General features: G+C 39.5%; 1 protein-coding gene across 1 annotated transcript in view; it reads right to left on the reverse strand.

Annotated features, from left to right (window-relative positions):
* The window catches only part of ENPP6 (ectonucleotide pyrophosphatase/phosphodiesterase 6), a 56968-nt gene that overhangs the window by 22901 nt on the left and 19145 nt on the right, over window positions 1-14922 (reverse strand). The window contains exon 3 of the mRNA XM_073341760.1: window positions 2777-2888. Coding sequence (XP_073197861.1) covers window positions 2777-2888 — 112 coding nt within the window. The remainder of the gene's footprint in view (window positions 1-2776; window positions 2889-14922) is intronic.

The following is a 14922-nucleotide window of genomic DNA, read 5'->3' on the forward strand; positions in this document are numbered from 1 at the left end:
ACGGGCCGTTTTCCCACATGTAGTTCATTTCAGCCATAGGTTAGCTGGTTTAAAATGTATTTAGTGTGTGGAAAGGAGGCATTTTACAATTAGGAATGGATCTATTTATCTGCCTTTTACAGCGCCAAGAACCAGAAGCTCTCCTGGCCATGTGTAATAATAATGGAAATGACTAATGGCAGTGTCTTTTACCCTGAGATTGAGGGCACAAATTTACACATCTAAAATAACTATATTTCAAGCTTTACATCTAGCACAACAGTACAGTAAAACAATCCATTGTTTCTTAAAGTAGTGAAAATGGATGACGGGGATAGAAAAAAGAAATGAGAGAGAAAATGAGGAATAAGGGGAAGATATTTTATAAATCTTAATCCCCTCTTCTCTCCTTGCTTTCCCCTTCCTTCCCTATCCCCCTTTTCTGTAAGTAACTGTCATATTAATACTTAAGACTAATTTTATTTTCTATCACTCCCACTCTCCATCAATCTTCCCTTGCTGTGTGTATGCAGATACGTAGCAGCTACATGGATGCAGGTTTAAAGAAATGGAACTCAGTCCCTCCGGCTGAAGTTAAAAAGGGACTCGGAGAGGAACTTCTTGAAATGGAAATAGGAAATTAGAGGTGGTCCAACTGCATCTGCAGTGTTTTGGCTCCTCACATGGCTGCAGGTGGTGTTTACTGTAGATATTACAGTACCACCAGCTTGCTCTGTTAATTGAAATCACCAGCTCTCTCCCCTGGTGAGCTGTGAAACTGACTCTCTCATATTCTTGCCCTTTTTTTTTTTTTAACTGAAGGCACCAGCTAGCAGCCTTGTGTGTCTGAGGGAATGAGCAATGGAGATCTTTCCAGTGGGCTTCAGCTTTCCAAAAGAACAGCTTGAGGGACTAGATCTTTCACGGCTCAGTCATTACTTCATCAAACTTTAATAATGTTCAAAATCCACCAAGTCCAAGACTAGACTCTCTCCAAACCCTCTTATGCCCCTTGCCTCACAGAAACCAACCAAGAAGCAGCAAACATGCCTGCTCCCAGCCTGATACGCTATCCCTACAATGAGGATTTCAATGACCATTTTCAGTTCTTTCTCATCACTCAATAAGCTGAATGCTGATGATTAAGGAATTCTTAACAAATAAAGTCTAGCAGGTGAATTGCCTCACATCTGTCCGTCCATCCATCTATCCATCCCTCCATCCACCCAAAAATCACACAAACAGGGAAACCATTTAATGTCAGGTTTCCAGTCACCTCATAAACCGCATGAGTAAGAAGAACCCTGCACTGAATTATTGGATTGATTCCTCAGCTGTGTGGCAGCAGTGCTCAGGATACCTGAAAGCCACAAAGATGGTGCTCAGCTGCTTGTCTTATCTGAATGTGAAGGACACCTTTCACACCAGGCAAGACATTTTTCAGATACTTTATTTGCATATGTTCCACTCAAAGCAGGTTAAGTTTAAAATTTTGAATGTGGACTTAAGATTGACTTTCAGTGAAACTTAGGCTCCTATATCACTTAAGAACTTTTGAAAATTTAACCCTGTCCTACAACACTTTACTCAAGCAAATAATGTTTACACATGCAAGTAATCCCATTGATTTCAAAGGGGCCTGTTTAGGTGAGTAAGTACTATTAATGGTTTGCATGACTGGATTTTCAATCCTCACTGAAGACTTGTACATTTGACAAGTTTAAAGGAATTTGGTTTAGATACAACAAAGTTTTATATAGCTTGAAAATTGCAATTGTGTAATGGGAGAAGTTTGTTTTCCTTAACTTTCAAAATGCACTCTGAAGTATGAGACTTCAGATTCTGCCTAAAAGGTAATTTTCATGATATACTTATGCAAGACTAAGGGGTGGTTTGAACCTGAGGTTCCTTTAGTTTTATATACAAGAGCAAGTTTATACACACTCTTAAGATTTGGAAACTTATATTCAAGTTGAACACTGTTCCACACCCATTTTTTTGCAATGATAATCTTTCTAGACTTATACAGCACTTATACAGTCTACAACATTTGAAAGGTAATGATACAACAATTCAAATGATATAATAGATTAAGTATTTAATAGAGTAAGTGTATCCTGGAAATGACTACATTATAGTTAAAACAGAAAGTTACTAATGAAGAGGTTTGGTCCATGGGGCCTCGAGAATGGGGTCATGTTGGTCTTGAATACCCCAGATCTTACCTGGTTTTAAAAGCTAAGCAGGACTCTCCCTGATTAACATTTGATTGAGAAATGGCTGAACCAAAAGCTTGGATCTGAACAAACTTCCACTTGAGGTTGCTCAAATCCAGATCTGAATTGTATAGGTTGGGCCCATCTGTGTATGGAAAGTTTGTATATGGAATCTAGCATTCAGCTTCTAAATAGGTGGCCTGACTTAAATCTCAAAAGAGCTGAACATTCAATAACTCCAGTTGCCTTTCAATGATTAAAGTCTTTTTGTGGCTAAATGAGTTGATTCTATCAGTCTGATATATAAATGGATTGAGCCTCATTTCTCTACTAATAGCCAGGATATGGAAAATAATTAATCATTATGGCACATGCGTGCCATATCATAAGCAAGAAGAAAGTTATTGAAAATACATATTTTTCTGTGTCCATGGTATAACAGCAGAACCAAACTTGGCTTCATCAGGTCCTTCAAGATGGTCACTAATCCTCAAGAAAGTGCCTTAAGACAAAGCTATTGCTGCTCAAATACTAATGTTTGAGAAAATAAATACTGTGATGAAGAATTTTGGGTGACTTACCTCAATGACTCCAGAGCATCACTGACAGCATCAGAGAAATTGGAGTCTGTTGGGACACTGAAATATGGTCGACAAAAACTAGGTCTGACACCAAGGATTTCAACCTCGCAGCCTAAAAAGACAAGACAAATATTGTATGTTTTGTTTTTGATTATAAGTGACAAGCACTGGGGAGCATGGGAAGGTGAACGTTTCTTGTATTTCTGGCCATATCTGCTGGAGATTTTGAAGACTGTCAGAGCCAAAATGACATCTGTCATTCATTTCACATTCTTAATTAATGAAAGATGGCACAGCATTTGTATTTATGGAGAGTATTTGATGGAGGTCCTCTGTAATCCATTAATTTTATCCTTTTCCTCTTCTAAAAGGGCCATGTTGGTATGACCTTCCCTGATTCCTGTGTGGCATGTCTTCGCCATTTAGACCACCAAGTTGGCTCCTTTTGTAATAGTTTTCAAGAATACAATCACTTTCCTTCATTCCCAAGTATCCAGTGTAACAGAGGTCTAGATTATTATTCCTAAAGTAGATTTTCCAATTAAACACAACACCTACCATAAAAATACCCTCCATAAAATATATTTTAACATATGAGACTGGAACTGAACTGTTAGATCTCATTCTTAGAGGTTCTTAGTAAAACCGTTTAAGTCAATTAATTCTCTTAGTAACCTGCAGCCTTTCCTAGCAAAATACAATGTGTTTTGTGGCACAGCAACTTCTGGCAACATATCCTGCAGGAGAACATGGGCTTTTAATGCAGGAGAACAAGTTTTTTTATGTCTGATTACTGCACTAGTGGGTGACATTAATATTTATAACTGTATAGCTCAGCAACACAAAATTCATGCAATTTAGCTTTAAACACCCAGGAACCCTCAAATCACAGTAATATACACTTCCTGGGATATTCCCAGGACACACAGAGAGAGAGAGAGAGAGAGAGAGCTTTTACAAAATGGCTTCATGGCATAGAATCATAGGACTGGAAGGAACCTTGAGAGGTCATCTAGTCCAGTCCCCTGCACTCAGGCAGGACTAAGTATTATCTAGCCCATCCCTAACAGGTATTTGTCGAACCTGCTCTTAAAAATCTCCAATGATGGTGATTCCACAACCTCCCTAGGCAATTTATTCCAGTACTTAACCACCCCGACAGTTTTTCCTAATGTCCAATCTAAACCTCCCTTGCTGGAATTTAAACCGATTGCTTCTTGTCCTAGCCTCAGAGGTTAAGAACAATTCTTCTCCCTCCTCCTTATAACAACCGTTTCTGTACTTGAAAACGGTTACCATGTCCCCTCTCAGTCTTCTCTTCTCCAGACTAATATGTAGTAAAATATTTTGAGGTGTTGCTAGGTCAACAAGAGAGATTTTTTTTTCTACCCTAAAGTGGTGTTATCAGCTCTCTGAAACTGTCACAATTTGGGCCACTTTGCTAAACCTTTGGGATTAAAGAACTATGCTTTAAGCAATGCTGGGAGCTAGATTCTGTTGGAGGAGGAAATAAGGTTACACAACACCATAGATGCTGAGTTTTTAATCTGCCGGGGTGGGGCTCCAACCAGGGCCCGCCCCCACTCCATCCCTTCCCCCAAGGCCCCACCCCACCCTGCCTTTTTTCCACTCCTGCTCCGCCCCCTCCCTGCCTCTTCTCTGCCCCGCCCTTTCCACACCCAGTCCTCCCCTGAGCAGACTGCGCCCTCCCTCCTCCCCTCCAGCACCTCTTGATACCGTGAAACAGCTGATCCGTAGCAGGCAGTAGGTACTGGGAGGAAGAGGGAGGCACTGATTGGTGGGGCCTGCTGGTGGCCAGGAGGCACTGGGCAGATGGGGAGGCTCTGGTAGAGTGGCTGCTGGTGGGTGCTCAGCACTCACCATTTTTTCCCCGGGGGTGCTCCAGCCCAAGTGCACCCATGGAGTCAACACCTATGCACAGCGCTGTTTTATGTTGCTGTGATGCTGAGCCAGCGAGGGTTGTGTAACCACCAGGCTATGTGACCTGAAAACAACCCTTAAGGATCCTTAATATTAGAAGAATATTGAAATGGTAAAAAGGCCCATTCCTTATCGATAGATAGTAAAACCATATTAAATAGGTGAGAATCCTTGAAATGTAGGCCTGTACTGTTAGAGAATTAAGAATAGACACTATTTGTATTTGTCTGTGTTTATCTGTATCTTGTAGGTAAACTTGTAGGTGCTAATTATCTTATAAATACTAAACTTCTGTTCCTGTCTATACTATTTCATTACTGTGTTCTATTGATTCAAAAATAGAAATGGGATATTATTATTTAGATGGGACTTGAGGTGTAATAATATTATTGTCTTCATTCTCTTTGAAATTTTTAGTAGACTACATGTGAACTGTTTTGTTAATTGCTTTATGCTAATGAATACAACAATATACATTACTTATTCTTCAGCCAAGGAAGCCCTGCTGTGACCACAGCTTGTTTCAGCTGTAAAGGAAGTCAGGCCTGATCCTGTTTTATCTCAGATCCACTTAACTTTATCAGGGAAAATCTAAGTCGCAAGACTAAGGTCTCCAGATCTACTCTGAATTATCCCTGCAGATTGGTGAAATCTAATTATAGAATAAACCACCAGTTTTGGGGATCATCTGCCCTATTCTTTTCAGTTTGCCCTGGTTAAGCAATCTGAGTGTGACCTCTCCAGCGACCACAGTCACAATTGCTTAATAGGACTCTCAAAAAAGCCATTTGTCAGTTTTCTGCATCTCAACCTTGCTGAGCTCATATTGCCAACTCACAATGCAAGGAAAAATAAAAAATACCCAAATAAAGCAGGCTATACTGACACATTGATGCTTCTCCATAGCTGCAGATATGAATCCTTTGGCACTGCGGCCCGCATACAAGTACATACAAGGTTGTTACAAGGAAGAGGGAGAAAAATTGTTCTCCTTTATCTCTGAGGATAGGACAAGAAGCAATGGCCTTAAATTGCAGCAAGGGAGGTTTAGGTTGGACATTAGGAAAAACCTTCTAACTGTCAGGGTGGTTAAGCACTGGAATAACTTGCTTAGGGAGGTTGTGGAATCTCCACCACTGGAGATTTTTAAGAACAGGTTAGACAAACACCTGTCAGGGATGGTCTAGATAATACTTAGTCCTGCCACGAGTGCAGGGGACTGGACTAGATGACCTCTTGAGGGCCCTTTCAGACCTATAATTCTATGATATCACTTCAAGATCAGTATACTGAATTTAATACTTTATTGACATATTGTGATCTATCTACTCAGACCAAGATTTCCAAAAGTGGTTGCCTAAAGTTAGTCTCCTAAATTCTTATTTAAGTGCATATGTAAAGAAGCTGAAAAGTGCTCAGCCCCTAGCAGCTCCCACTGAACTCAAATGATATTGGTTAGTGCTCACGTTTTGAAAATCAGGCAACTCATTTACATGCTTCAGTATGGATTTAAAAGCCTAGTTTTAAACAACCACTCTTGAAAAAATTGGCCTTAATCTAAGGCATTTCTGATGCACTCCTCACTGTAGTGTATTTATCACATGGAATTATGAACATTTCACTGACCCATATGAGTTGAATGCATGGCCATCAACCAAGTAAATGTGCTGTGTGGCCACCATATGCCTCATTGTACACTTATTTAGAATTGATGAGTGGCAAAATCCATACAACTGGCTGTAGATTCAACCTTTGTTTTAAATAGCCTTCCATAGCAGTAGCACAGAGATGTGCTGCAGGAAGTCTGGGTAGTCAATAAAGCTGGACAAAATTTTTTGACTGAAACATTTTTTCAGCAAAAAAATGCAGATCAGTGACCCCAAAATCTTTTTCAAGTTCATGTTAGTTTTGCCAAATTAATCCTCGTGAACCTCCCCCACTCCCTCCCCCGCCCCCAAAAAACACAAACATTTTAGTTAGACATTATGTAAATGAAACACTTTGATTTTTTTTCTGTTTAAAACTACTTTTTTGGTTCACAATTTCCTAGAATTTAATGTAAATCATTCAAGATGGCTACAAAGGCTCAAAATCTAAGTAGAACTTTGTTCTTTCCCCAGTTCTTTGAAATTGCCAAGCAAGCAAAAAAATCAGTATTTGCCCGGCCGTCATAGTAAGTCCCTGCTGCTGTTTGGCCCTGTGTTACTTAGGTGGTTTTAAGGCTGCTGACCTATAGTAAATAGAGTAATTAAAAGTTTGGCTTAGCAGTCTACACACTTCCAAGACGAGGGCTGAATCCCTTTACTCTTTATTAGCAAGAGCTTTTTTCTCCATTTTTGTCTATTCTGCCTGTAACTGGATTTAATGTATACATAAATATTGGGCCCATAATACAGCCACTAAGCATATTCACATAGCAATTAAAATACTGAATGCTACATGTAACTGAGATTAACAGTGAACAGCCCCCATTATTATCCATGCCAAAACATTAATAGAAGACACCCAATTCCTATCTAACCCAACCTCAAGCAAATGCTTGAGCAAACAAGGGAGTCTCACCTCATGCACTGAAGGCTGACAAACTTGAACTCTGGCTCACCAAGGGACAGAATGAATTCTAGAGCTCTCAGTGCTTCACTGAAAGCTTCTTGCCTCCAGTAGATACTGGCGGAAGAGCACTGGGCTGCAGCTGATCTCAAACATCATGATGGAGCATAGCATCTCTCTATGTTTGGGCATGTGTTATTAGTGTTATACAGAGACAGGCTTGAACTGGAACTTTTGATCCAACTTCTCCTCTGCACCTTGCATTTAGGAGAAGTCTGGATCCAAAGCCAGACCAGAATTTTGTGGTTTGGCCCTATCTCTGTAATGAGCCTGATCTAGAACTACAGATCCAAACAGGCTCAAATTTGGATCAGATATACTTCTGAGTGTTTTAAGTAGGATGACTAATTATGCATAAAAATATAATCAATTTGATTAATTTAGCCTCTTTTTCTGTTCACATATTGTCTTCAGTCAGGTTGCAGTTTTCTCAAATGTAGTTTTTCAGAGTTATTTTCTAAACTTTTGTTTATAGTATTAACCTCCTTGGGCTGAGGGTAACTTAGTTGCTCAGATATCTCGCTCTCTTAGCTGTTTCTAGACTGCCAAGTGATCAGCATGATATGGAAGTTACAGACAGAAATAATTTCTGGTACTACTTCTTGGTCTGTATGTGGGCAGTTCATTGAGAGTATTAAATATTTGAAATTCAGGCTTCTTCGATGAGACACCAAAGTCACATGATATGTATTTATTCCCTCTTTCTTGAACATAATTTAAAATCAGGCTGCTTCTTACAAAATCATAATTTTCTTGCTATGAACATTCAGTAATAATTACTTAAAATTCACTGTGTCAGCGATCATAACTCCTGGTAAATTTGTTCACTATATCATCAATGAAAAGCAAACAGAAGACGTGTGCAAAACTAGGTAAAGTGAATGTGTTTTAAAATTCAACTGATTGTGAAAAAATGTTTTTGCATTGTATGCACAGCTCTAATATCAGATATTTTTGTTGCACCATTTTGCACAGCACTGACCTATTGTTTTAAAATACTAAACTTCTGGGATTGGGGCAGGAATGAGGACCCCTTTCACAATGATATAGATTCCGTTCTGCATCTTTCTTTATTTGACACAGAGACTTGAACCTCTGTCATTTCTAACTTGAATTTCTAAATATTTATTTAACAGTTGGGCTTTAAGTGTCATAACACAAAGTTCTGAAAACATTCCAGGCCTGCACAAAGGTCTGGAAAATATCTTATTTAAATGAAAAATGGTGTTTTTTGTTTTGTTTGTTCTCTTTTTCACATTTAAAATAGAGGCCTCTATACTTAAAGCAAACCTGGCTATATAGTTGAAAAATTGGGCAGCTACAGGGTTATTGGTTAAAGTCCACCTTATAACTCACTGAGAAAAGAAGAAAGAGAACTTTAATCCTTTTACTGCCGTGCTTCTGTTACAGCTAAAATGCAATAGCAATCCTCCGAACCCCATGGTCCACTGGAACATCAGTGCTTCAAAGTGAATTAGTGAGTACATAGGGCCATACATTTCACTTCAGATACAGTACAATTTGCTGTACATTACTTAGCAGCAAATCGTTTAAAGGATAACTGATATTTCACCCATGGATAAAGACTGTGAGAACGGAAACTGCTTCATAAATTATGTTTGCTCATCCCTGAAACAGGCCTCTTTGTGCAGTGATTAGGAAGGAGCAAATGTTCCATAAAACCAAATGCTTAGAACACTGATGTTTTAACACAGACAGCAATTAGGAACTATTGGTGGGGATACTTTTGCTTTTATGTTTCCACTCAGATAAACTCCGCCTGCATTTTAGCTTTGTTATGTTTTGCATCTCACAGATAAAGTGATAGATAATTATTCACAACAGAGGCCTTTCCTGCTTTCTATGTTCTTAATTGCTAACTTTTTAGATTAGCTTCTCTTGAACACCGAACTTCATACATAACTTCAGCATCCTCCCTTTCATATTTCCATATGTTTTAGACCCCAAATTCATGTCTCAGAACCGTCTGATTCTTATGAGGAAAGTGTAGTCCCACTTGTTAGCTAGATGGCACTTGTTTTGTGTATGAATGTCTGTTTGGATTAATCTTTATTATTGATCAGAAGGCAAATTGTACCTCCCAGCACCAAGCACAATGAATCTGGCCTACCTCTCTGTGACTGTTAGAGCATCCCAAATTCTTCCTGATGAGAACCTGCAACAAATTTCCAAGTTGCCCCATATTATACGCAAACAAAAATCAAATGTTGGGAGGTCACACAATCCTGAGTGTAAAAACTGTATGGAACGTGCACCCTTAGTAGTTTTATACCATCACTTCTGGTTTGCCGCCTTTCTGTATCTGTCTGTCCCGACCCTTCTTTCTTCTTTCTGGATAATTCACCTTACGGAAAAATCTTGTAGAAATTAATAGAGAATTATACCTTTTTAATAGGGCTGTCTATTAATCTCAGTTAACTCATACAATTAACTCAACAAAGTTAATTGCAATTAAAAAAACTAATCATGCTGTTAAACAATAAAATACTAATTGAAATTTATTAAATAGTTTTGAATGTTTTTCTACATTTTCAAATATATTGATTTCATTTACAACACAGAACACAGTGTCCAGTGCTCACTTTATATTATTTTTTTATTACAAATATTTGCACTGTAAAAATGATAGACAAAAGAAATAGTATTTTTCAATTCCCCTCATACAAGTACAGTAGTGCAATCTCTTTATTGTGATAGCGTAATTTACAAATGTAGATTTTTTTCTGTTATTTAACTGCACTCAAAAGCAAAACAATGTCAAACTTTAGAGCCTACAAGTCCACTCAGTCCCACTTCTTGTTCAGCCAATCGCTAAGACAAACAAGTTTGTTTACATTTGTTGGGGACACTGGGCACTACGCTAGGTAACTCGGGAGGGTGGAAGACCACGAGTGTCGAGGAAGCCCTCCTGCTCTAGGCCCGGATAAACCAAGGCCCCTTTGCTCCTTGAACCCTCTGTGATCCTGCATAACTCTGAGGAAGCTAGCACACAAACAGACAGGTTTGCACGCGGCTCGCCAGCTAAGGCCAGCTTCGGCCTCCTGGAAAACCGATAGATAAGGCAGAAATGTTTAGCAAAAACCAGTAACAAATAGGACCATATAAGGCAAGGCTCGGGCAATGCTACTGAGGAAGAACACAACTGGCTGCTTTAGCTGATTGGCTACGGTATTGTACGGGGCAACAGGTAATTGGTTGCATAAGCTTGTGTAATGAAGTAGGCAAAGGTATAAAATGTATACTGGAATCTGCTGCACTGCTGCAGGATTTGAGACAGCTCAGTCTCCCTGTGCCGTATTTGGAGCTCCAAATAAATCTCTCTGCTTCTCCACCCCGTTGTGGTCATTGGCGCGACGCACACCGGGCAACGAACCCAGCTGTTGCTTGCCTCGGGCAGTCTGTGCCAGCAACACATTTACGGGAGATACTGCTGCCTCCTTCTTATTTACAATGTCACCTGAAAGTGAGAACAGGCGTTCGCATGGCACTTTTGTAGCCAGCATTGTAAGGTATTTACCTGCCAGATATGCTAAATATTTGTATGCCCCTTCCATGCTTCAGCCACCGTTCAAGAGAACATGCTTCCATGCTGATGATGCTTGTTTAAAAAAAAATGTGTTAATTAAATTTGTGACTGAACTCCTGGAGGGAGAACTGTATGTCTCCTGTTCTGTTTTACCCTCCTTCTGCCATATATTTCATGTTATAGCAATCTTGGATGATGACCCAGCACATGTTCGTTTTAAGAACACTTTCACAGCAGATTTGACAAAATGAAAAGAAGGTACCAATGTGAGGTTTCTAAAAATAGCTATAGCACTCGACCCAAGGTTTAAGAATCTGAAGTGCCTTCCAAAATCTGAGAGGGACAAGGTTTGGAGCATGCTTTCAGAAGTCTTAAAAGAACAACACTCAGATGCGGAAACTATAGAACCTGAACCAACAAGAAAGAAAATCAACTTTCTGCTGGTGGCATCTGACTTAGATGATCAAGGGTGCAAGTAGGGTGGTACCCTCCAATACGCAGTACCGGCAAGAGATTTTTAGTGGGTATGGGGTACCAGAAAGACTTGGGGCTAGCCACCCCCTCTGGAAGGGGGGAGGGGTCTGCACTCTGCTCCTTAAAGGAGCAGAACATGGCTAGGGAGAACATTCATTCTTTATATGGCTTTATCCGCACAATACATATGCTAATAAGCTTAAACAAAGGCTTTGTTTAAGTTTGTTAGCATATGTATTGTGCTGTTACATTGGTCAGGAGTCCTCAAGTGGTGGGGACAAAAGGTTTTTAAACAGTGTTTTTGATTCTGTTTCTCCCCATTGGTCTGAATTATCCATGACATCCATACTGCATCACATCAAGTCCAAATCATTATTGGAATGTCTCTGCTTGCACTGACCAGACGATGTTTGGATTCTGTCAGCCCAGTTCTGATGGGAATCAGCTGTTGTCCCCAGTCTACACAGAATTCTTCTTTGCAGTCAAACTAGTCTAACATGCATTTTGTTAACTGGAAGTGGAGCAGCAAAAAAAGAAAACAAATGCCTCATTTTCCAGCTTTGTGTGTGAGAGAACTATAAGTGAAGATTATAATACCGGACACTGACAACCTTAAACCAGCCAGCTGCCTCAGGAATCTGCCAAGAACTTTGCTGAAAATATGTTCCTCATCTTAGCAGTGGAGCTAAGGCTTATCACACATCTGCCCACTTTTATTCAAATAAAGCTCCTTCTGATCTGACAGCTCAGGCATTGTCAGTTTCATCCAGAACAATTTACAAACTTGGAACCTAATCTTGTAAACCCTTAATCATTTGATCAATCCCATTGAAGACAATGGGACTGTCTGCATGACTATGGACCACTTTTGTGGGCTGGTAAAAGTTTCAAGAGTCTGTTCCTATAAAGGAAGTTGAATCCGCCATTGAAATACAATGGGTGCAATATTATAAAGTAGTTTAGGATACAGTTCTATTTAAATTTTGTCTTTTAATAATTCATAAGTATGCTGAAATGGCTCCTCATCCAACTCCCATATTCCATATAAACAGACTGAATACTACATATTTTGGGGGAAAGTGAATAGACAAGCATGTTGATGTTTATATATACAAAGGGGGGTATCAGAGGGGATGGGGAGAGTGTGGGGGCCCTGGGCTGGGGGTGGGGAGGGGAGGAGTCACATGGAGGGTCACATGGGGAGGTCATGTGCCCCGCCGTATGTCCCTCCCATGCGTGCAGTAGTGGCAAGAAATGATTTTTACTTGCACCACTGCAGATGATGAAAATGAACATGTGTTGGTCCACAGTGCTTTGGATCATTATTGAGCAGAAACTGTGCTAGGCATCATGTCCTCTGGAATGGTAGTTGAAGCATGAAGGGACATATGAATCTTTAGTGCAACTGGCACCTAAATATCTTGCGACGCCGGCTACAACAATGCCATGTGAACGCCTGTTCTCACTTTCAGGTGACCTTGTAAACAAGAAGCAGGCAGCATTATCTCCTGTCAATGTAACCAAACTTGTCTGTCTGAGCGATTGGCTGAAGTAGGACTGAGTGGACTTGTAGGCTCTAAAGTTTGACATTGTTTTATTTTTGAGTGCAGTTATTTTTTGTACATAATTCTACATTTGTAGTTTATCTTTCATGATAAAGAAGCACTACAGTACCTGTATTAGGTGAATTGAAAAATACTATTTCTTTTGTTTTTTACAGTGCAAATATTTGTAAAGAAAAATAATAATATAAAGTGAGCACTGTACACTTTGTATTCTATGTTGTAGTTGAAATCAATATATTAGAAAATGTAGAAAACATCCAAAAATCTTTAAAGAAATGGTATTGTTTAACAATGCAATTAATCATGATTAATTTTTTAATCGCACGATTAATCGTGATTAATTTTTAATTGCTTGGCAGCCCTAATTTTTAATGTTAACAGCTCCATAGAATTTAAAAGCGCATTCTGTACCCTGCTAAGGAATTCTATAAAATGGTTCAAAAAATCTCATTCTTTATTATATTCTATTGTATTTGGAGTGAATTCTATAGAACCCTATTACTTTTCTATAGAATCCTATTAGCTGAAGGGTCACCTTGTCCCCTCCATTAAAGCAGATGTTTCCATTGGGACTATTCACATGCTTACAATTAAGCATCTGCTTAAGTGCTTTGCCATAATAACTCCAGCTAGGATGCCTGCTGTAAGGGCTATAGATAATGGAAATCTGGCAATCCTAATCTGAGAGTGAAATCCTGGCACTACTGAAGTCAATGACAAAACTCCCCATGATTTCAATAGGGACAGGATTTCACTCACAGTACCTAGCAGCAGGTGCCACAGGTAATACACATCAGTAGATGCACTAACAACTCTCCAGCAGGCAGCACGATCAATGGAAGAAAGTAGGTATATGCCAAAATCCATTAGTTTTCTGCTGGGCACACTATATATGTCCCCCATACTCATCTCTTCCTCAGAGAACTTTACTCAAAAACAACCACGCGCTCCCCATAGAGTGAAAGAGATGGTAGAGGTCTCCCTTAGGGAAAAGTCCTGTGGCATGCAATAGCAAACGATAGGATTTCTATAGGGCTTTTTAACCTTCCTATAGAATTTAAGAGAATTCTATCCATGCTATAAAATTCTATAGGAGGTTTCAAAAAATAAAAGCCTTTAAAAATTATTAAATTCTATAGGTTTTAGAGCAATTTCTATCGATGACTATTACATTTCTACAGAAGCTTATTGGTTTCATATCTGTTGAATTCCACAGTGCATTTCCATAAAAATAGGCTTTGGTTTTGGGTGCTCAGAAAGTAGGCACGCTGCTGGTAGCAAGTATTTGTGTAATTGGGCCCATGGAGCAGTGTTTCAATACAAAGTCTCCTGCTTTATTCAGTAACATAGCAATGATTTGGCTAATTTCTCTGACTGTAAGCTTGTGGAACATAAACCATCTTGTGTTGCCATTTCTGTCTGTTCCTGTGAGCTGTTGTCCTTTCTCTTGAATGTTGTTATGCAGCATTGTGCTAGGAGGACGTGACTGGGCACATGTGTGGTGTAAGGGGATGAGATGAAGTGGCAGGGAGCCTGAACAATTGGGTCAGCTTCTTCTGCTGTGCCCACTGATCCTGGAGATTTCCAACTCTGTGATTCTGATATGTGACCCTCTAGTCAATTATATGTATATAAAAGTATGTTAATGCAATGCTTGGACTACAGTGTTAAAATGACAAAAAGTCAAGAAGTGAAAAGCTAAGAGCCTTGCATATGTGTATTTGTAACTTGTCCATGGTGCATATATGTAACATTTCCATCTGATAGAGATGATGTTTGCAGTGGTGTTGTAGCTGTGTAGGTCCCAGGATATGAGACACACAATGTGGGGGAGGTAATATCTTTTATTAGACCAACTTCCGTTGGGGGAAGAGACAAGCTTTTGAGCTTCACAGCGCTCTTCTTCAGGTCTGGAAAAGATAACCTGAGTGTCAATGCTGGGAGACCACGAAAAGTGCTTGTTCTTACTCTATACACCACATGTGTTTCTTAGCCAGACTGAGCATTTC

The sequence above is a fragment of the Lepidochelys kempii genome, chromosome 4 (assembly GCF_965140265.1).
Source record: "Lepidochelys kempii isolate rLepKem1 chromosome 4, rLepKem1.hap2, whole genome shotgun sequence".
Classification (NCBI taxonomy): domain Eukaryota; kingdom Metazoa; phylum Chordata; order Testudines; family Cheloniidae; genus Lepidochelys; species Lepidochelys kempii.